Here is a 22,500-nt window from a genome sequence, read left to right as displayed (position 1 = left end):
GCGGATTCGCGCCCGCCGGCGTGCGAGCGGCCACGTAACTCAAATCGCGGAACGTCGCCCACCGGACGGACAATCCCGTCATGACCCTCTCGGACTAACGCCGGGAACTAGTCACGGGTGGACCTTTCGGCCTCACCACGATCGTGCCAACCGGCCCCCCGCGTGGGATAGGGTTGCTCGCCAAATTCGACCTACCTAAGTACCCACACGGAGGGTAGACCGGGCGATCGCACCTCACCGCAGGTCGACTTCGGACACGGGCCACTTTAAGCGACCCGTTCCGTACTATCGGGATAACCGAGCGGTGTTATCGTCGGCCTCGACGGTTCGATTAATTATCGGGCGTTTTAGCCCACAACCAACCCTTTACGTGAAGTAAGATGGAGATTCAATAAAGGAAAAGACGAAGCGAAACGGGAAAACAGTTCAACATGAAGCACATTTATTTCGCGATGAACGGAAAGCACACATATACAATTACACCAAAAGCAAATGTAAAAGAAGAAGAAACACAATATTACACAAAAAGCAAATGCAACAATGCAGATCTAACCGACTACCGAGCACACGGCAACACTTATACAGTTTTACTTCACAGACGGCGCCGACAACACATATACCCAAAGCAAAAGAAAAGGACCACCCTCAAGGATGAGGGGGGTAGGCGGGCCTGGGGCCGAGACCGCGTCGGGCCTACCCGTCTGGTGATGAGCCGCAAAATGGCGCTGGCGCCCCGACTCCGCGGGCCTCGCTGGGACTGCCTGGTATGGGGTGGGAACGGGGCCCCCTTCTCGCACTATCTCAGCGCGGGGGGAAACAGGAGGGGGTTGTTGATGCTCGGGGGGAAGGAGGATATCTACCTGTCTCGGGTCCCGCGACGAGCGTCTCCACCACGACCTCGGTCGCGCCGCCGGTGTCTCCCTCCGCAGCTCCCCGACTCCGACGCGAGCACCCCCTCGACCGCCTTCGCCGCCGCCACCTCTCCACAGCTCCGTCCAACCGCCCTCTCCGTCTCCTCTCTTGACTCGTCCCAACTCTTCACTGGCTCCGAACTCTTCACTCTCTCCCCTCCGAACTCTTAACTCCCTCCGAACTCTTAACTCGACTGACTACTACTACTTCTTTTCCCAACTCCACCGACTCCGAACTCTTCTGACTGACGAACGCGGTCGTTTATATCCCCCGTGGCCTCGCTCCTTCACCTTTGACCCCTTTACCTCCGACCCTTCACCTCTAACTGGCTCCCCATTGGACCGAGGAAAAGTGGGCGTGAATGCTTTTTGATCCATGAATTTGCATATAGCGACCACACTCCAACGTACCTGGAGGCGGGGCCAAATCGCCCCACGCTCACCGATAGGACGGAACAGAAGTGGGCGCGAGTCGTTTTTGATCCGTTTTCTTCGGAAAGGCCGTGCCTCTGCACCCGCTGCTCGGTGCGCGCCCTGCACGAGTCCAGTATCGGTGCCCACAAGTGGCGCGGGAATAGTGGTGATGCGATGGTTGCGAGGGCGAGTTGTGACGGTAAAGGTCGTGGCTGTTGTTGTGAAGCGGCGTTGCGGTTGGTGGTTGTTGTGTGATGGCTGTTGAGACGTGGTTGGTGGTGGTAGTAATGGCGGCTGGTCCAAAATAAAGATAGTAAAAGAAAAACAGCTATCCTGAAGGGTCCCAGCCCGCATGAATGACATTTATTCCCTCTAAACAACGGGTTTGGGCCTAACTACACATATACTTACAGAGATATCTCACCGAAGGGACCTGAATGGTGGTTTGTGAATTTCGTCAACCACAACACTACCCCCTCCCCTTTTTACAGACTCATCCCGAGTCGTCAAATTTTCGTGTGCCATCATGTGTAGTTTTCCCCTAGTACATTTTACCTACGGATCCCTGAGTGCGACATTCATGGTATTCGTGTCCCCAAAATAAATAACCTGAGGGCTGAGTAACTACCTCAACAAACTCACTCACACGGACGACTTAAATAAAATTGCCGGTGCTAAGACAGACATGCCGGGGGCGCACTCATATTTACAGTACATCTTACCTTAACTTACAAATTTTACACAAAACCATGGCCCAGGATCACTGAACTCTGCAAAAAGAAAGCAGTTAGCAGGGAGCCAGGCTGCTCGCATGCAGTCTCTGACTCAAACAATGCAGGTGACAGGGAACGTGGCCGGCTGCTCACACGCAGTCCAAGGCCTTCCCTTTCGAACTGAACGCAGTGAACCACAACGGTGCATGGGCTGCACAAACGCAGTCTCCGTGCCAGCTCAAGTGGCACACGCAATGAACACAACGAATGGATGGATGAATGGATGGACGCAAACGCGGTGCACGGGCCGCCACTGCAGGCCCGTGTTGTAGCTGCCAACAGGGCAGTTCTCGCAGCTTGCAAACTGTTGCCTTGATCCTGGCGCACATGGCAATGAACAGGGGGGGGGGGCAACGCAAAATTGAATGGGGGCTGGTGAACAGGGGCAGTGGGCATGGCATGGCAAAGGCAGCAGGCAAACACAGCCTGCAGAACAAGGCCGCTGCAGGCAAACACAGCCGGCAGATGAACTGGCCGGCACAGGCCTTGAAGAAAACAGCTGCAGACGATCCAGCCGGCACAGGCCTTGCAGCACAGCAGCTGCAGACAATCCAGCCGGCACAGGCCTTGCAGCACAGCAGCTGCAGACGATCCAGCCGGCACAGGCCTTGCAGCAAAACAACAGCTGCCGATGAAGTGGGCCGGCCTTCGCCTTGCAGCAACGCAGCCAGCAGATGAAGCTGGCCAGCCTTTGCCGTTCAGTGGAGGTTGGTGGAGGGAGTGCGGTGGTGCTGGCCACTCGGAAGGCGGGCTCGGACCTACCCTACGGTCTCCCTCCCAACCTATCGCCTTTGCCTGTCACTGTCTATACCCACTCCCTTAATTTGTCAAACCCCAATTTAGCCCCAACTTTTTTTTTTTTTTTTTTTTTACTTCCCCACTATAAATCGTCCCCTAACCCCCTTTATCGTCCTTGTTCGGCTAACCTATCCTGTCACCTAGCCTACTCCCAACCCCTACGTTCCCTTCCCGGAGGGGAATAAGGGAGAGCTAACGTCCTGTGTCGAGGCCCAACGAAGCCTCAGGATGGCCTCCCCAGAGTTCAGCGATCTATAACACAAAGTGGGTCCAGCGGCCCACAACGACAGCGAGGGGATGGATGGTGCGGAGGGGTACATCTCCTAATCTACCCTAACCATTTAACTGTTAAACTACCCCGGGGCTTTCAACAAGCGCCTCTCGCTTAAACTATTGGTTCTAACAACCCAGATTCCCGTCGCCTGTGTTGGTGTCCTCACAATTTCGGGCCTCGCCCCCCAATTTTCTCTCCGTGCCCTCACACGGTCTCATGGCTGGGACACGTGGCTCCCTTTGGCAGGCACGACCCTCTGCCGATTCTCCGACGATGGCACCCCCGGGCACTACACTGCCTCCGAGCCTACCAGCTCCCTAACACCGGGGAGTGCCCCCCATGGCACCTCCCCTGAAACGCACACGTGGCAGGCTGGCTTCCCAGCCCCTTTCCGAGGGTCACCCGTGCCCACAACACTGCCCACGCGGCTAATAGCGCCACGGGCCCCCGCACCAAGCAGGCGCACCCGTGCCCACTACGCTATCCCGGCCCCCCATGGGCCCTTGGCCTACCACGGCCGACTTGCCTGGTGCCCGGGGTACCCACTCAGCGATACTCACCTTTCGCAGCCACGCTCCCAGCCCGTCAACAGGGCTCCTGCACCCCTCCAAATGGGTTTCGAGCCTACACTCCCACCAACAACAAAACGACCTCCATTTTTCAATTTAACTAACCCCCTAACTCACTCTACACTGACCCCGGGGTCCCTTGGGCGGGAGTCACTCCTCCCCCCAATCACTCATCGCACCATGCATTCCCCATTCGCTCCACTCACACAGACCCGCTGGCCTCACTCACTCACCAAGCACATGCTTCCACTTCACTCACCAACTCTTCAACACACTCACCGCTGAACTCTGCCATCCTTCTAACTACCTCCCCTAACTAACTCGTTCTCCCACGTCGTCCCTTAAACTACAGCACGTTCCTTTTAACACTATGTAGCTAAGCTACGTCCCCACTACACATTCACAAGTCTGTCACTGTCTCCAAAATAAATCATTTTATTTCCCAACCTAAATCTGGCTACAATCCCTCTAACTAATCCATTCCACGGACTCCATGAGGACTTACCCCTGCCCCATGAAGTCGGTCTAGCTAAGCTAACCCTTCCCCCTAACTAGTTTCCATCCTGTGCCCTGGTCAAGGGGGTCTTCCACCCCTTGCCCAGGAACCCTGTGCACCCGAAAGTGAGGCTTGGTTTTTTTTTTTTTTTACATGCGCAGCACCAGCGCGGTAGCTCACAGCTCGCGCACTTTGCACCTGCCCGTGACGTCATGCAGCTGCACGTGTACCTCGTCCCTCCTTGGACGGTACCATCCGGCAGGGATACCCCTCCTGCCGGATTCCAACCCCACGTGCAGCCATGACGTCACCGTGCGCATAAAAAAAACACAAGCCCCACGTCTCGAGGGGTTCCCCACGCGAACACATGTGCTTTGCCCGTTGGAGCTTAACACACACGATCGCGTGGAGAACCCGTCCGGTCCAAATCCGTAATCCTGCCTAAACTTTGTCCGTCCGCGGGATCGGCAAATCCACCGCGTGCGTTTCCGGACCGGGACTTCACTCTCGCAAGCGAGCACGTGGGGGCCTCGTGCGTTGCACAGCACGGACCTCGTGCTCACTGCTGGGTGAACCCGGCACGGTCCCCGAAACAACTACAGCCGCTACCCGGCTTTCTTTCCTCTCATGTCGCCGTCGTCGCCATTCGACCCACGCACACCTGTGTGTTACGACGCTCACACACCTCACCATTAAACTCACCCCGGGAGACGCGGCTGCATGTTCACACATGCCCACCGACATCTCCCTTACATACCGCTTTCTCACAAACACGGTCTCCCTTGCACTCGGCCGTTCACTCACGCATGCCATCTCAACTCGCACACGTGGCTCCACTCACTCGCGGCCTTCCACTCACTCGTGCCATTTCCTTCACACAAACCACACCACTCACACACGCGGGGGCACTAACCCACGGTGCCTCACTCATACTGGCCGTTTCACTCACACACACGGCGACACTCACACACGGTGCCTCACCCACACACGGCATGCTGGGAAGCACACACTCCGGCACACTCGCCACCACACCACTCACACGTGGTGCTCCATTCATACTGGCCGTTTCACTCACACACACGGCCTCTTCCACTTGCGGTGCCCCTTTTACACACGGCGTGCTGGGAAGCACGTACTCTGGCACAATCGCCACCACACCACTCACACACGGGGTCGCTTCCATACACGGGGACGCACTCACACCTTGCAGCACACACACAGGGACAACCACACTGGGGATTCGTGTCCCCACAAGGGTCTCCGGGGCCTCTATACCCCCCAAGCTCTCCGTGCACCTGTCCACAGCACCCGTCCCCTCAACCTCGCAAAGCACGACCGAACTCACCTGGTCGTGACTCGCCTCAAGGGGGAATACTCCCTCCCCTCGTTCCTGGAGGAGGCCATCCAGCTGCTCGCACCGGGCCTCCACCCAGTCCACCAGCTCACCCCCATTGTCCTCCACTACCTCCGTGTGTGTGTGTGCGTGCGTCACTTACCCCGTCTTCAGCGTGTAGTCTTCCCTCTATCGTTCCCATCTCCCGTGTCTCTGCCAACTCAGTCACCTCTTCACCCTTTATCTCCCTTGTCTCAACTATTATTTCCGTCTCTTCCCTTGTTATCTCCCTCGTGCACGTCTCCGTCACCCCAATTAGTTTGTCCCTCTCGGTTACCGTCACTTTTTCTGTCACGACCCTCGCCCAACACGCCCCCCGAATTATTTTCTCACCCGCCTCCACTGCGGGCCCGACAGCCGTTGCACCCCCTCCCAGCTCGTTCGCTCCTACACGTGGCGTCGCCATTTTAAGCTCCCTGCTAACGGCCTTCATGCCCGCCTGCAGGCTTCGGCCCATGTTCTGCGTCGCACCCCACAGTTCCTTCATTTCTTCCTTCATGTTTGTTTCCATCTTTTCGTTCATGCTTTTTATTTCGTTTTTCATTTCATTTGTGTTTGCATCCATTTTCGTTTTCATTTCCGCATTCATTTGTTGCGCATCCGCATTCATCTTTGCCAGCAAGGTGAATAGCTGGGCCATGTCGGGTGCGCTTGGGTGAGCCGATTCGGCAAGGATCGGGGGATTTTGGTGGAGAGGGGGAAGGGAGGTGTCATACACCGCGGCCGCTGCCGCACCTATTTCGGGCTCTGGGCTCAGTTGGGGGAGTTCATGTTCCTGCACGGGGATTCCATCCTGGACCATGGATCCTACATTACTACACATATACATTTCGAATACCCCCGGCTCCCGCTCGCCTTGAGACGCCATCTTATTTCTCGCAAAGGGTTAATTTGAATCGCTCGTAATTTGGAGGGAATCGGGGGTCGCTCCTCTCACCCCTGGACCGATTCCCGTGAATTTAGTTGGAGACAGGAGAGCCCATTTTCCCGTTCTCCGATACCAGTGCCGCGAGGAGGGCGATGAATTTATATCGCACGACCTGACACCAGTGTTGCGGATTCGCGCCCGCCGGCGTGCGAGCGGCCACGTAACTCGAATCGTGGCACGTCGCCCACCGGATGGACAATCCCGTCGTGACCCTCTCGGACTAACGCCGGGAACTAGTCACGGGTGGACCTTTCGGCCTCACCACGATTGTGCCAACCGGCCCCCCGCGTGGGATAGGGTTGCTCGCCAAATTCGACCTACCTAAGTACCCACACGGAGGGTAGACCAGGCGATCGCACCTCGCCGCAGGTCGACTTCGGACACGGGCCACTTTAAGCGACCCGTTCCGTACTATCGGGATAACCGAGCGGTGTTATCGTCGGCCTCGACGGTTCGATTAATTATCGGGCGTTTTAGCCCACCACCAACCCTTTACGTGAAGTAAGATGGAGATTCAATAAAGGAAAAGACGAAGCGAAACGGGAAAACAGTTCAACATGAAGCACATTTATTTCGCGATGAACGGAAAGCACACATATACAATTACACCAAAAGCAAATGTAAAAGAAGAAGAAACACAATATTACACAAAAAGCAAATGCAACAATGCAGATCTAACCGACTACCGAGCACACGGCAACACTTATACAGTTTTACTTCACAGACGGCGCCGACAACACATATACCCAAAGCAAAAGAAAAGGACCACCCTCAAGGATGAGGGGGGTAGGCGGGCCTGGGGCCGAGACCGCGTCGGGCCTACCCGTCTGGTGATGAGCCGCAAAATGGCGCTGGCGCCCCGACTCCGCGGGCCTCGCTGGGACTGCCTGGTATGGGGTGGGAACGGGGCCCCCTTCTCGCACTATCTCAGCGCGGGGGGAAACAGGAGGGGGTTGTTGATGCTCGGGGGGAAGGAGGATATCTCCCTGTCTCGGGTCCCGCGACGAGCGTCTCCACCACGACCTCGGTCGCGCCGCCGGTGTCTCCCTCCGCAGCTCCCCGACTCCGACGCGAGCACCCCCTCGACCGCCTTCGCCGCCGCCACCTCTCCACAGCTCCGTCCAACCGCCCTCTCCGTCTCCTCTCTTGACTCGTCCCAACTCTTCACTGGCTCCGAACTCTTCACTCTCTCCCCTCCGAACTCTTAACTCCCTCCGAACTCTTAACTCGACTGACTACTACTACTTCTTTTCCCAACTCCACCGACTCCGAACTCTTCTGACTGACGAACGCGGTCGTTTATATCCCCCGTGGCCTCGCTCCTTCACCTTTGACCCCTTTACCTCCGACCCTTCACCTCTAACTGGCTCCCCATTGGACCGAGGAAAAGTGGGCGTGAATGCTTTTTGATCCATGAATTTGCATATAGCGACCACACTCCAACATACCTGGAGGCGGGGCCAAATCGCCCCACGCTCACCGATAGGACGGAACAGAAGTGGGCGCGAGTCGTTTTTGATCCGTTTTCTTCGGAAAGGCCGTGCCTCTGCACCCGCTGCTCGGTGCGCGCCCTGCACGAGTCCAGTATCGGTGCCCACAAGTGGCGCGGGAATAGTGGTGATGCGATGGTTGCGAGGGCGAGTTGTGACGGTAAAGGTCGTGGCTGTTATTGTGAAGCGGCGTTGCGGTTGGTGGTTGTTGTGTGATGGCTGTTGAGACGTGGTTGGTGGTGGTAGTAATGGCGGCTGGTCCAAAATAAAGATAGTAAAAGAAAAACGGCTATCCTGAAGGGTCGCAGCCCGCATGAATGACATTTATTCCCTCTAAACAACGGGTTTGGGCCTAACTACACATATACTTACAGAGATATCTCACCGAAGGGACCTGAATGGTGGTTTGTGAATTTCGTCTACCACAACAATATATACATATATATATATATATATATATATATATATATATATATATATATATATATATATATATATATATATATATATATATATATACATACATATCTATAATTCCAGCAATGTGTGTGTGTGTGTGTGTATGTGTGTATGTGTGTGTGTGTGTGTGTGTGTGTGTGTGTGTGTGTGTGTGTGTGTGTGTGTGTGTGTGTGTGTGTGTGTGTGTGTGTGTGTGTGTGTGTGTGTGTGTGTGTGTGTGTGTATGCGACCTCAGTTTCTCGACGAGCACCGGTCTGATCTGATTGAAACTTGCCAGGAATATTGCTGGCGACCCGCGGATGTGCCTTTGAGGTTTGATATTAATTGGACGAGCGGTTCCTAAGTTACGGCCATTTATCTGTCGACCAATGACAAGACACGGTGTTATGAGGTCACAATTAATGTTTATTTATTTATTTTTGCACAATTGACGTCACAATTCTTCTTCTTCGTTTGGTATGACGTCACAATCGACGCTGGGGGCCTGATTATGTGCCTTTTAAAGGTTTGATATAAATCGGACAAGCGGTGCTCAAGTTATGGCCATTTATTTACCAAACCAATGACAGGACACGGTGCTATGACATCACAATTAATGTTTATTTATTTATTTGTTTTTTTGTGAATCCATTAACAAAGAGAGGGGAGAAAGAGGGGGCGAGAGAGGGGGGCGAGAGAGGGGAGGGAGAGAGAGGGGGCGTCACAATTCTTCTTCACTGGATATGATGTCACAATTGACGCTGAGGACCTGAGTATGTTTCCCAAGTTATGGCCATTTATGATACGGTTGGTCCGATCTAATTGAAAAAAATGCCCCAATCCCATCGTCGTTTACAAGAGCGAAGGAACGAAGCTGCACATACTGACACGCCTCGCCCACAAGAGAGGGGGAGAGAGGAGGGGGCGAGAGAGGGGGGAGGTGAGCGGGGGGGGGGTGAAAAAATGCCCCAATCCAGTCGTCGTTTATGCACCTACGGGCACGCACTAGTGTGTATAAATATACACACATACTGCATATATATATATATATATATATATATATATATATATATACATATCAGGTCAAGTAGGTCATGTATGGGAGCATGCGACAGAGCAAGCAGCGTGTCACTGTGTCCACTTTCCACCAGTACTCCAGGGGCCTTCATCTGGCAATCCCCAAAGCAGATGCCTGGCCCATACCCATCTCCTTGAGATGCCGATTAACCGACTGCAACCATGAGGCATGTAGTTGGCCATTGGCCTCCTCCACTCAGGAGGAAACCTTGCTGAGAGAATCTGGTGAGCAGGATCAGTGTCAGGAAATCTAGCCACATGTCCATACTACTGCAGCTGACACTCACAGACTATACAGCTAACAAATCTCATCCGAGTTTCTCTCAGCAACCGCTCATTGGATACAAAGTCTGACCAGCGAGAGCCAAGTATTCTCTGAAGAGACCTGGCGCCGAAGGAGTTAAGTCTCCATCTCAGATCCCTGGTCAGAGTCCAAGTCTCTCATCCATAGAGCAAGGTGAAGCACCAAGGACTGGAAGACTCGAACTTTCATCCTCCTGCACAGGTTACGACAGCACCACACCCCATGATGCACTGAATCCATGACTCCTCAGGCTTGACCCAGACATCTATTGACCTCTGGCTCACAGCCAGCAGAGATATGAATATCACTGCCAAAGTAAATTAATCTCTCCGTGACCTCAACATCCTCACCACAAACTGAGAGCAGTGTCAACCCTTGGTAGTTGATGCAGCCCTGGCAATCACCCTTTCCTTTCCAGAGAGGGACAACAAGGCCCCTCTTCCTGTCAGTTGGGATGATGCCTGTGTTCGAGGCAGAGCACAGAACTGCATGCAACAAAACGAGTCTGGCATTTCCACCAGCCTTGAGAAGTTCAGCATGGATGCCACAGATCCCAGGAGCTTTACCCCATTTCAACCGGTTCACTGCAGCCTGTGTTTCCACAAACGAAGATGGACCACAGTTGATTGGAGGGTCAGCAATAGGGATGGTAACACCCCTGGCATCCAACTGAAGAGATGGTGGATCAGAATGGTACAGCCGCTCAAAGTAACCGGCCCAGCGGGCCTTCACTTCGGACTCCTGTCAAGAGCCGACCACCCTCCACTCTGACTGCAGTGCTCCGAGGGACGGGCTTGGAGGAATGCAATGCGCAAATTCCCCTGTAAGCGGGACGAGAATCAATTGACCACAGGTGATGCTCTACCCCCTCACAGATTCTTCGCACATAGGCCTCCTTGTTCACCCTCAGCACACGTATAGTTTTACGCCTCAACGCCCTGAACAGCTCAGCTCTGACATTAAGCTTGTCACTGTAACTCTGGTTAATGGTATCCAGTGTCCTTTGTGATGCAAAATGCTTCTTCACCCTTCGGTGAGTTCGAAGACATCCACCGGCAATATCAAGGAAAGTGGTCTTGAAGGCACTCCACAACTCTTAAGGATTCCCCAAAGCACCCAGATTCCCCAAATCCCCACTCAGCCTATTCGCAAACTCCTCAGCTACCCTCTCATCCTTGTGCTTGCCAATATCCAGCCTCGGCTGGGACGGTACCTTGCTCTAGGATTTAAGCTGTAAATTCAGAGTTGTGAAGACAAGCCTGTGGTCGGTGTTGAGGAACTGAGCACTCCAGTTGACCCTTTTCTGATTCATCCTTCAGTGACCATCAAGGAGCATATGGTCAATCTCCTTTGCCACATCACCAGCGTTGGAATACCAAGTCCAGCGATGAGCCTGTGGGCACTGAAACTATGAACCAGCCACCCGAAGTCCATGACTTCTTGCAAAGACAAGGAATTTAATGCTGTTCTGGTTCACAGTTGCAGACCTGTGGGGACCAACACATGTCTCATAACCATCCCTATCAGTTCCAGTCGATGCATTGAAATCCCAAGACAAGAGGAGTATCTCGCCTGGGGCACTGATCAACCGCATACTCAAGTGCGGCATAGAATGCGTCCTTCACAGTGAGATAATTCGCCTCAGTCGGAGCATATACAGAGACCAGGGAAACGACACCCAAGGAGTGATAAATCCTTCGTCTCATAATAGGCTCGTTGACAATTATCATTGTTAACTCAATTGTCATTGGAGTGTGCTTATTGGACACAGCTACAGCAACCCCTTGGGCAAGGTCACAATCAGAGCGACCAGACCAACAGTAGGTGTAACCACCCACCATGATCTCACCACTATCCGGTCCCCGAACCTCAGAGAATGCTGCAATACCGATGTTTAAACGCTTGAGCTAAGATGATAAGAAACAGGTGATCATCCTCTCTTCGGGATAGGACATTTCAGGCACCCACCCGAAGGGACTGCCTCAGGTTAACTCAAGGAGATCGCCATCTGGTGGACGACACCTCAGCACCACTCCAACACACACAACCGCAATCTGACCCAAGACGTTTGCCCTATGCTTTTCCTCCTATTAAAGAATGGGGGTCCCGAAGGCTTTGCCCCAATTCCATCATCCAGTGAGCTGCCCTGTGAAGGGCAGCAGCACAGGAGGTACTCCCAAGGAGTGGTTTTTCAGTTTGTATTGCTTTGCGTTTTTGTGTTTTGCGGAATGAAGTGTTTTACGGTGGCCGGAGTGCAAATCCTGCCGCCAACCTCCTAAAAAAGTAATGCAACTACAGGAGGACGTCCGCAGAAACAGTTGGGCACTAGATATGGATGGACGTTGGCTCACAAGTAGCTCCTTCGCCCTTTGACAGGTTTTGTTTTTAATCCTGCTGGGTGTCCGTATCATACACCTTCCTCACCAAGAAACTTGGTGAGGAGACGGTTTCGTCGTGGACAACCCGACCATGAAACAGGTTAGTGCAGGTTTACATGGTACCTGTAGCAAGTCACAGATCTAATCTGGCCTGACATGACCAAAACACATGTATATACACAGGGTGTCCCAAAAAAATATACAACTTTTCATCTGCAAAGAGGATGGTCATAACATATTTTTAAAAAAGATATATGGCTGGATAGAAAGCTGAAAGGTTGAAGTTTATTGTACCAATGTCAAAATTGCCACCAAAATTTAAATTTTGTTATAGAATTGTCGTTTTCTTTTAGACCACATGTTCGACGTCGGCTCCACGTTGTCCAATCACTGCCTGCAAACGCGTTGTCATGTTCTCCATCACTTTGGGAAACGTTTCCTGAGGAATGTTCTGGATTTCTCGGTGGATGTTTTCCTTCAGCTGATCAAGAGTCTGAGGCCTAGGGTTTCCATAGATCCTGTCCTTGGGATACCCCCACAAGAAGAAGTCTGGAGGAGTAAGGTCAGGGGAATACGGTGGCCACTCAACGTCTTCGTAGAGGGAGATAAAGCGGCCCTCAAAATGTTGGTTGAGAAAACGTCTTGTTTCCCTGGCTGTATGGGGTGGTGCCCCATCCTGCTGGAACCACTGGGTTCTCATCTCGATCAGGTTGTTTCTCCTACGGGCCTGAGTACGTAGCTCAGGCAGATAGAATTCCTGAATCATTTCGCGATGGTTCCTCTGGTTTACTGTGCAAGTGCGTCCCTGGTCATCTTCAAAGAAGTATGGACCAATTATCCCATACCGACCAACCGCCACCCACATGGTGACTGAGAACAGATCGAGGCACCAGTTCAGTTGATGCATTACCAGGATTTTCAGTTCCCCAGTACCGAAAGTTTTGCTTGTTTACCTCCCCGGACAAGTGAGCATGGCATTCATCCGTCATGCGAAGTTTTTTGAGGAAGTCTGCATCTTCCTCCAACTTTCTTGAGAACCAATTTGCAAAGTCTTGTCGTTTGCGTTTCTGTTGATCAGTAAGCACCGTTTCCGTTTGAATTTTGTATGGAAAGGCATGAATGTCTTGGCGAAGGATCCTCTGAACGGTGCTCTTATGAATGTTTGTCTCGGCAGAAAGTTGTCGAATCGATTTTTTTTGGACTCTGAACGACCGCCTGTCTCATCATTTCCACATTTTCTTCACTTCGACCTGTCCTCTTCCGACCACTGTGACCCTTGTGAAGGTCACAGATGGTTCCCACATTGGTAAACTTTGCGATTGTGCACGTTATTGTCTGAAAGTTTGGTGCATGGCGCAAGCGGATACCGAAATGTCTCAAGTAAAGACGTTGCACCTGTATGACACTTTTCGTCTGGTGCCAAAGTTCAACAATTTTTGTCCGTTGTTGTACGGTCAGTCTTGGCATTTTTCTGGCGCTTGCTTGGTATCAAAATAAACTTCAGGGTCTCTGCAACAAGAAATGAAGCATTCGTGACAAAATTACTGCATTTTTAGGATCAAACGAAGCATTTTAAAAGTTGTATATTTTTTTGGGACACCATATATATATACATACATATTATATACAAATATATCCATATATACTCGTATGAAAAAGCTCTTTTGTCTTTATGGTATTTTTTATTTCATTTCCTGAGCTGGGAAGGTAATTTAAAATTCCATCTGAGCTGGTGAGTTAGTTTTCATTGCATTTCAGCTGGAAAATTACCTGAGCTGGGAATCAATTAGACCTGCACCTGAGAGAAAGAGATGATTTTCATTTCAACTCATTTGTAGAATAAATTTTCAGGGGGTTTGAACTGGAAACATTTGACTTACAGCATCTGAAAGATGTATTATTTCCAATGTAAACACCATATGCAACAACTACTCAGCTTTGGTGATCGGTCAATCATGAAGGTGTCATATCCAGTCTGGCTTGCATGTGTTCTCGCAATGATCATGATTACTTGTAAAAATCGAAGATTTTTCAAGTATATTGGTCAGTCGATTTTGTTATTGTCTGTTTGTCTATCTGTCAATCGCCTACAGGTCACAATTCTAAACCGTCCATCATGAAACTTCACCAAGTTGTCGAGGTCGTCTAAACTGAGAAGCCTGTTAATTGAGGTCAAAGGTCAAAGGCCATCTTGACGTCAAATTTTTTTTACATAGTCATTTTTCCATCTGATTGACTTGAAAATTAAACAGCAATTGCATAGTACATTACTAAATTGGGAGAGCAACTCTTTTTGAGATCAAATGGTCAAAGGTCAACTCAAAGGTGATCATCTAAAAGCATCAATTTTTAACTGAAAAAAAAATCATAGATTTACATTCTATTAATTTCAAAATTAAGCAGCAATCGCATCATGCATCACTCACTGAATTGGGAAATCAACTATTTTTGAGGTCAAAAGGTCAAAGGTCAACTCAAGGTCAAACTTCTAAAATCATCAATTTCAATCTGAAATATAATCTATTTTCATCCTATTGACCTGAGCTTTGATTAAAAATTGTCCATTTTAATCTTAATGAAATGGAGAAATTGATGTATCCATGGCAACCTTTGGAGAAGGGGAGGGGGGGTGGATTTTGCAAGTCTCATGCTCTGCACGACATCTTTCTTGTTTGTTTCTTCTGATGTAATTTTCAACCAAGTTGTCCCAAAATACTGATCTTCACATGCCGTTCTGCTGCAGACATTATCATAGCATGGACGAGTTCAGCCACTACAACCTGCTGGAAGCAGCGACAGGAAAAAAAGTCGCAGATGGACACAAAGCAAGCTTCTGCCTGGAGGACACCACTTGTGACTATGGCTTCAACAAGCATTATGCTTGTACAGCACACACGCAGGTGCCACATTTCATGATGGCACCATTATCACCACCATTATGACAATCACAATAAGGGTGATGTCAGTTCTTAGGTGGCAAGTGGAAATATGAGGGTTATATGCTCTTGGAACCCATCAGACAGATGGAGCCCATTCATTTTCAGAAAATGTTAAAAAAAAAAAGTATTTGTAAACCATTTCCTGCATTGACCAGATGTTCATGTTTCAGCTGATGATTGGTTACAGCTGGGAATAGCCTGGCACACGTGCGATTGTTTTGTGGATCGGAAACATGCTTTATGATGCACACTTAAGAGAGTTACTTACGTTCAAACGCAGCAGAGTCCTGGAACATGTGGTGTGCAGTCGCTTAGCTTAAAATGAAATAGTCCTTGCAATAAATCATCAGAAAATCATCAAATCGTCGCTCAAGCAAACAATCGAATCCACAAGAATGTAAACGATGGCAAGCAAGATCATATAAGGATTCGTTGTCATTTTGTGCCCTTAACAGCAGAAATGTCAACACAACTGTGGAAACTTGACTATGATACCAAGAGTCAAAATGCCTATTTGTTTGAAATGCTTTTAGAGCTTTAACATGGTTAAGTGAGCTCAAGAAGATGGGAAAGCTGGTTTAAAGTTTCCTCCAATTCATGATAACATGCTGATGCAACACCTTGTCTTTCGTGCCAGTAAACCAATAATATGATCATGTAGTGAATTACTGTGTGTGTGTGTGTGTGTGTGTGTGTGTGTGTGTGTGTGTGTGTGTGTGTGTGTGTGTGTGTGTGTGTGTGTGTGTGTGTGTGTGTGTGTGTGTGTGTGTGTGTGTGTGTGTGTGTGTGTGTGTGTGTGTGTGTAGGGTCTCAGCCCTGGCTGCTATGACACATACAATGCTGATATCGACTGTCAGTGGATAGACATCACGGACGTCCGCCCAGGAAACTACATCCTGCGGGTATGTTTGTACTGCTGCTCTTTCGCTCACTACACAAAGGAGAGACTCTGCAGTACTTTCAATGAAGCCAATGTACTTACACTTTGCCAAGTCTCCACTGTAAGCAGTCCCACCCCCCCCCCCCCCGCATGGTGCACACATTTTATCCTTTTAGGAGATCTTCAATGTGGGCTAAGTAAGCCCTTACTTAATTATTTTTAATAAAATGATCAAGTTTCATGGAAATGAGGCTGGCATTAGCCATATGATCTCATGATATATCTGAAAGCGTTTCTCGTGTTAATTTGCTGATGGTAGGACACCGAGCAGCAGTGGTAGGATGGTCGCATTTTGTGTTGGCACCTCAAATATATATTAAAAAAAAGAGTTATAGGCACATTAATATACTACATATGTATCAATATGGGTGATGGCACCACAAATGCCACTGAACTGATACAACTCTTCTCAATATTCACTCGAATTATACTGACAGCAATGCAGTGTTGATGTTGAATCAACTTGAAAGTGCAAACTACAGGCTTGTTGTGCACCACATCACGGTTGCCGTGTTGCTTTGAATCGTTTGACGACGTTTTCCCGAAACTTGAACAAACGAAATGAAATGTACACATACCCATCCACGTCGGGGGATTCGGACTAACACACCACAGCCAGCAGTCTCATTGCCTTGTTAATAAGAACCATCAGAACATGAGAAAATCATTAAGTCATCATCCGAGGAAGAAATAAAATCCACAAAATGTGAACAATGGCAAGCACGATGATTAATTTGAAAAATGGAGTCTGGAACAAGGCAACCGTTTCCTCCAATGGGCATAAAAGGGATCTGGAACTCACCATGCTACTCTCAGAGCTCCCCCCCCCCCCCACCCCGACTCCGACAGCAACCCACCACCAACTCTACAATTAATTTTACATCAAGCAAGTACTGTAATAACATGCAGTGCACTACAGGTTAACGATTCTTATTCTTCCTTCATCTGCACCACAAGGCTGTGGGTCGTATTATTTGCTGGGGACGCTGCTGTGCCGCTGATGCAGTGCCCCCCCCCCCCGTCACCAGTAACCTGGTACTCATTTTGCCGACCTCGGAAGGATGACAGGCTGAGTCAACTCCACCTGGTGTTAATTTAACGGCCCAACAGGGGCTTCAACTTCAAGACGCTCAGATCTTAGGCCAGCCACCTTAACCGTTCAGCCAACACAAGGCCGACCCTGCCTGTGAATCACCAGGACTCCCTCACTCGCACTCACTGTGCACACTCTGGATGCTGGAGCTTGGTATTTCACAGGCAGGTCATTGTGTGTCAGTGCCAAGAGTAATTGCACACGATAAATTCCTACAATGGCCAAACATTTTTGGACCGTTGGCTTGGCACGTGGATGAATGATTCAACGTCATTTTTTGATTATATACTTTTTTTTTTTTTTTTTTTTTTACTCTTGGTGAATGAATGAGAGAATATTATTTTTTCCCACTCATTGCGGTTCATCTGTGACAGAAGTTGGCGAGTGATGCTGAGAAAGTTTGTTCTGTGGCCTGCGGCCTTTGTGCCAAACTCTTAAGTATCTCTTTCCTCAATACATGACATGGAAATTCCAAAGGAAAAGGCCATTTGGCCCGCTCGTCCGTGTTGCACTTTCTCCGAATGCTACAACTTTTCAAATTTTAATGAGAAGTACCCAATGATGTAACGGACTCCTGGCAAGCCAAGTTAAACTTTTCAGTCCGAGTAAAACTTTCAATCTGAATCATTAGATCTCATGTTGGAGTTAGTACTTCCTTCGACCGAACCCAGTTCGAGTCCATAAACTACAGATGAGTCAGAATCAGAATTTAACACCATATATTTGACCTGACTCATGCAATATACCTGTTTAAATGTATTCCAGATGATTGAGGTCATCTAGATACAGTGCATTACATTTACACAGAGAAGAGATGGGAGGATGTGTGGGGCTTCAGGGGAAATATATTAATACATTGAAGAAGAAAGTGGAGTGAGGGGACAGGAGAAGGGAGAGCTAGAAAAGTGTAAGGGAAGGAGGGATAGTGTGACAGAGGGAAGGGGGACCGAATGTATTGATCATTCTGCAAAAAAAAATTCATACAATTTTATGCAGAACACCATATTGTTTGAAGGTTTGTTGAGAAATTAGATGTATTAGCAAGGTAAGGCCAATAATAATAATTTGAAAAATCTGATACTGCACTAAATACATCAACACAGAGCAGAACTAGAAGTGGAGCACTCGGTAGAGTGCAAAACCTCCGCTGCCAATACTGCTCGGTCACTCAAGTGAACCTGATATCCTATTTATTCAATTTGGCGTCAACAGTGCTCACAGAGTTATAGTTTGCAACTTTCCCTTTTACATACTCAATTCATTCGTCTAACTGGATTCCTTGAGACAGAAATTGATTTTACATGGGTATATCCACCTGAAGTTCCAAAATCAGCTGCAATTATAATTTTGGCATGTTTTTTGTTGGAAATCACTTATAACATGAAGAAATGCAAAAAATATATTAAAAAAAAGGAAATTTTGTTGAAAAAAAGTTGCAAAATTCTTTTTTTTTTCTCTAACAATTTTTTTTTTTTGGTTGGAAATCACTTAAAACATGTAGAAATGCAAAAACAAAAATTCAAATATTTTTTCAAAATTGCCACCATAGCGGCCATATTGTACTTTTGACCAAGTCCGAAATCTAATGGCATGATCCTTGGGCCATACCTAATACCCCCACCAAGTTTCGTCGAAATCTGTCGAGGAGTTTTTCTGTAATACTGTTTACAAACAAACAAACAAACAAAGACAGGGGTGAAAACAGTAACCTCCGTCCATCTTCGATGGTGGAGGTTAACTAGAATGGCACACGGTAGAGAGAGCATACAGTATCTCCGCCAGGCTGAACAGTTTACGTTATGTATGCCACTGATCTGGATCGAGTCCTGAAACTAATTTAATGAGCTTGTTCTTGTCACCTAACTAAGTCATCCACCAAGTTTTATCATAATCCGTTCATGTCATTTTGAACTAGAACAGCCACTCGGTGGAGTATGTACCTCAGCCACGCAATGCCTAATCCACGAGAACATATTGGGCTCAATACATTTTTTGAAATATCAGGCTATACATCATTTTTGGCCTCATCTCTCAGTGAATGGTGAAGAATCACTTCTAGATCTGGATCGGGATCTTCACAAACATCGAATCATTTCATCCTCGTCACACACCCAACCTGTCCACCAAGAGTCGTCTGAATCCCTCCACAACTTTGAGATATCGTGCATGCTCACAGACAAAGAGGGGTGAAAACACCTTCGACCACCTTTTAAAAGGGGCCACCTGCTTACATTAACACAAGGTTGAGGCCGCCCGCGCCTCTGCTTTAACAGCTTAATCAGCCAATCAAACTTGATTGATATGAAAGCTGTGAAAGGAAGCCCTAAAGTAAAACCTGAAGGAACCCCATTAATGCAGGGCTGCTGAAAACACAAAAAGGTTTTATTGGCAAAGAGGGAAAGAAGCAAAGGTGGAAAAATGGAATCAGGAGACATGGAAAGACTGAAAGGAAGAAAAGCCAGCAAATTGATACAACAGCCCCCCTGTATGTCACTATTGACCAATCACAAGGAAGGAAGTGATTGAGATCCTCCAATCCAACTCAGATTGGAGGAAAAACTCATGAAAATGGAATCAGCAGTCTAAGCATTAATATGCACCAGCAACCAAAACAATAAAAAAAAATAAACAAACAAATAAACAATTATTTAATTAAATCACTACATACATACATACCAGTTATAAGAAACTGGAACACAGGAGCAGGCCATTAGGCCCTTCAAGCCTGCACAATGGTTACTAATCTGTAGTTTGTTCATGCTCTATCCTTCTTCTATGCCGAGCATGAAGCAAGGAAGTAGTGTGTACCATTTAAAAACGAGAAGGGCACTCGGTAGAGTGCATACCTCCGCCACACAGTGTCCGATCCAAGAGAAAATATCGGGCCCAATACATTTTTGAGATATCGTGCTATATATCGTTTTTGGCATCATCTCTCAATGGAGAAGAATCACTAAAAAAAAATTACATCATTCTCCTATCCAGAGTCGGATCCGGATCTTCACCAAAATCTAATCAGTTCATCCTTGTCACACATGGAACCTGTCCACAACTTTTTGAGATATCCTGTACATAAACAAACAAACAGACAGACAGACAGACAGACAGAAAGGGGTGAAAACAACCTCTATCACCTTCGGTGGCAGAGGTAAAAAGTCTTTAGTATGACTCGCCAGGGTTTGAACCACCAACCTCCCAGACTCAGAGCAAAGGCTCTAACCATGATTTTGAAAAGTTTATATCACCAAGGTTTTCTTTATTTCTCCATATATATATATATATATATATATATATATATATATATATATATATATATATATATATATATATATATATATATATATATATATATATCCACAATCCAACAAGCCTCATCTGGACTGCACTCCAAAAATACTCAACTCAACTCAAAAATACACCCATGAGTGAGTCAACAAGTGCACCTGTGAAGGTTTTATGTGAGAGGAAAGTTTGCAAGTTGATAAACTCTGAGATAAAAGTCGAAACAACGTACCCATAGAGGAACCTTCGGATGGATCATGTTGTCGTGAACCAGAAGAGTCTGGAACATGCAATAATTGACGAGCGGAATGGAGGCAGGCGTTCTGTGACTTGGAATAATGCACATGTTTGCGTATCTTCTCGGTGAATGATCGCTGATGGCGGATGTTGTGTCAGTGCACGGGGGATTGAAACTGGGCAGATTCGTCCATTTTAAGTACGAGTCATTGTTACGTATGTCTCACATTTCCATAAGAAACGCACGTAACCACACGGTTGTGGTCTCGCTGCAAACACGATACAGATTGGCTGTTGTGATGCCATGCAGGCCAACGGCTCGTTGAAGTGCATCTCAACCGAAGCTGTACAAGACCATTCGCTTTGCCAACTTTGGGAGAGCATTGTCTTTTTGCAATGTGATGACACAATGGAACATGGAAAGAGTGGTTGGCAGAGCGATTGATTTTTGACTGTGTTTGCGTTTGACATTCGCTGCAAGGAAATATGGTCACAAGAGATGATGTTTATGGATAATGTAGAAAATGGAATAAAATGTCCAATGTTTTAAAAAAAATCCGTCATAGCCTTGATGATCCGTCATAGAGATCCTCAGCAAAATCCGTCAATAGGGAGCTGGTCCAACACTTGGAACACGTCTTTCAACCCGACAAATCCCACACACACCATGTCTCTCTGAAAAGACCGTCTGGCAAACCCTCTCATCTACTTCCTAAACAAATCCCTTGAGGAGATAGTCACTCAAACTTTTGGTGTTCACTCCTCACCATCAGTCATGATCTTTATTGGGCAGTCCATTTTGAAGATGACCTTCAAAACCAGCTGCATCCTTTGTCGTGCAAGGTCTTTCCTTGGCCAATCCGAACTTTTAACAATGTACAATGCCTTAATTTACAGCTTGAAGTACTGGTCTCCTCTTTAGATATATGCCCATGCCTCACACCTTGCCCTTCTTGATGCCATGAATCAAGGCCCTCAAAATCGAGATATTTTGCGACGAAGGTGAATGTCTAAGCTTGTTACTCACATCACAGACCGGTTGGAAGCTTCTCTGTATTTTACCACATCCTTTTTGGCCTTGCACCCTCTGCCCTCTTGGCTCTGTCCCTCCCAGGGTTTAGGGTTAGGCACACATGGTCTGCAGGTAACCCTCTTCTTGTTAAACTCCCAAAATGCAGGCTCACTGCTCATCTCTACTCATTAGTTCCTCTTTTGTCTCACCTGTGGAACCGATTTAGCCAGTCTGTTCAATCTCATTCTTCCCTCCAGGTCTTCAAGACAGCTGTTCACCCCTACCTCAGGTCATTCCTCATCCATGCATACTCATGGTCTCTTCCACTCCCAAATGACTCCATTCTCAAGCAATCCCCTTTTTCCAGGTTATTGGGATTTCCCCTCTCTCCCTCACATCTTGTCGTTTGTTTTGTTAATTTTACGGTTCATTCCTGTTTTCCCCCTTCCTCTTCTTGCCGTGTTTCATTCAGCTTGTGTGCAGCTTGTTCACCCTCATGTGTCCTTCTCCCTCTCCCCTTGATCTCACGCTCACTTCGACTCTGCTGTTGGCGTTTCCTCCTTTGCATTTTGTTCTCTTCCATAAGCCTTGATCATGTACACCAAATTATATATACTAGTACGGGCCCATAGGTGCGTGCCAGTATGTGCAGCGCTCTCTGATCCCACCTCTCTCGCCCCCCCTCCTCTCACCCACCCCTAGTCTCGCCCTTCCTCTCTCGCCCCCCCTCGCAGATATTGGTCAACAGATAAAT

At 48.3% G+C, this 22,500-nt stretch overlaps 2 protein-coding genes across 15 annotated transcripts in view; one reads left to right on the top strand and one right to left on the bottom strand.

The window, feature by feature from the left end:
• Positions 1 to 22,500, bottom strand: part of LOC147027882 (sorting nexin-2-like) — a 249,288-nt gene that overhangs the window by 182,197 nt on the left and 44,591 nt on the right. The gene's annotated exons all lie outside the window — the stretch shown is intronic.
• The window catches only part of LOC147027883 (protein-lysine 6-oxidase-like), a 64,848-nt gene that overhangs the window by 27,170 nt on the left and 15,178 nt on the right, over positions 1 to 22,500 (top strand). Inside the window, exons 5-6 of one of the 2 annotated variants that reach the window (XM_085877627.1) lie at positions 14,987 to 15,143; positions 15,989 to 16,084. In XM_085877627.1, the coding sequence (XP_085733753.1) occupies positions 14,987 to 15,143; positions 15,989 to 16,084 (253 nt within the window). Of the gene's footprint in view, positions 1 to 14,986; positions 15,144 to 15,988; positions 16,362 to 22,500 lie in introns of those variants that run through there. The other variant, XM_085877625.1, reaches the window with a different exon arrangement.

Source organism: Eptatretus burgeri, chromosome 4 (genome assembly GCF_056783735.1).
Source record: "Eptatretus burgeri isolate ZD-2024b chromosome 4, Ebu_testis_v1, whole genome shotgun sequence".
Lineage (NCBI taxonomy): Eukaryota > Metazoa > Chordata > Myxini > Myxiniformes > Myxinidae > Eptatretus > Eptatretus burgeri.
Note: the sequence above shows the minus strand (reverse complement) of the source record. Positions and strands in the feature narration are given on the sequence as shown.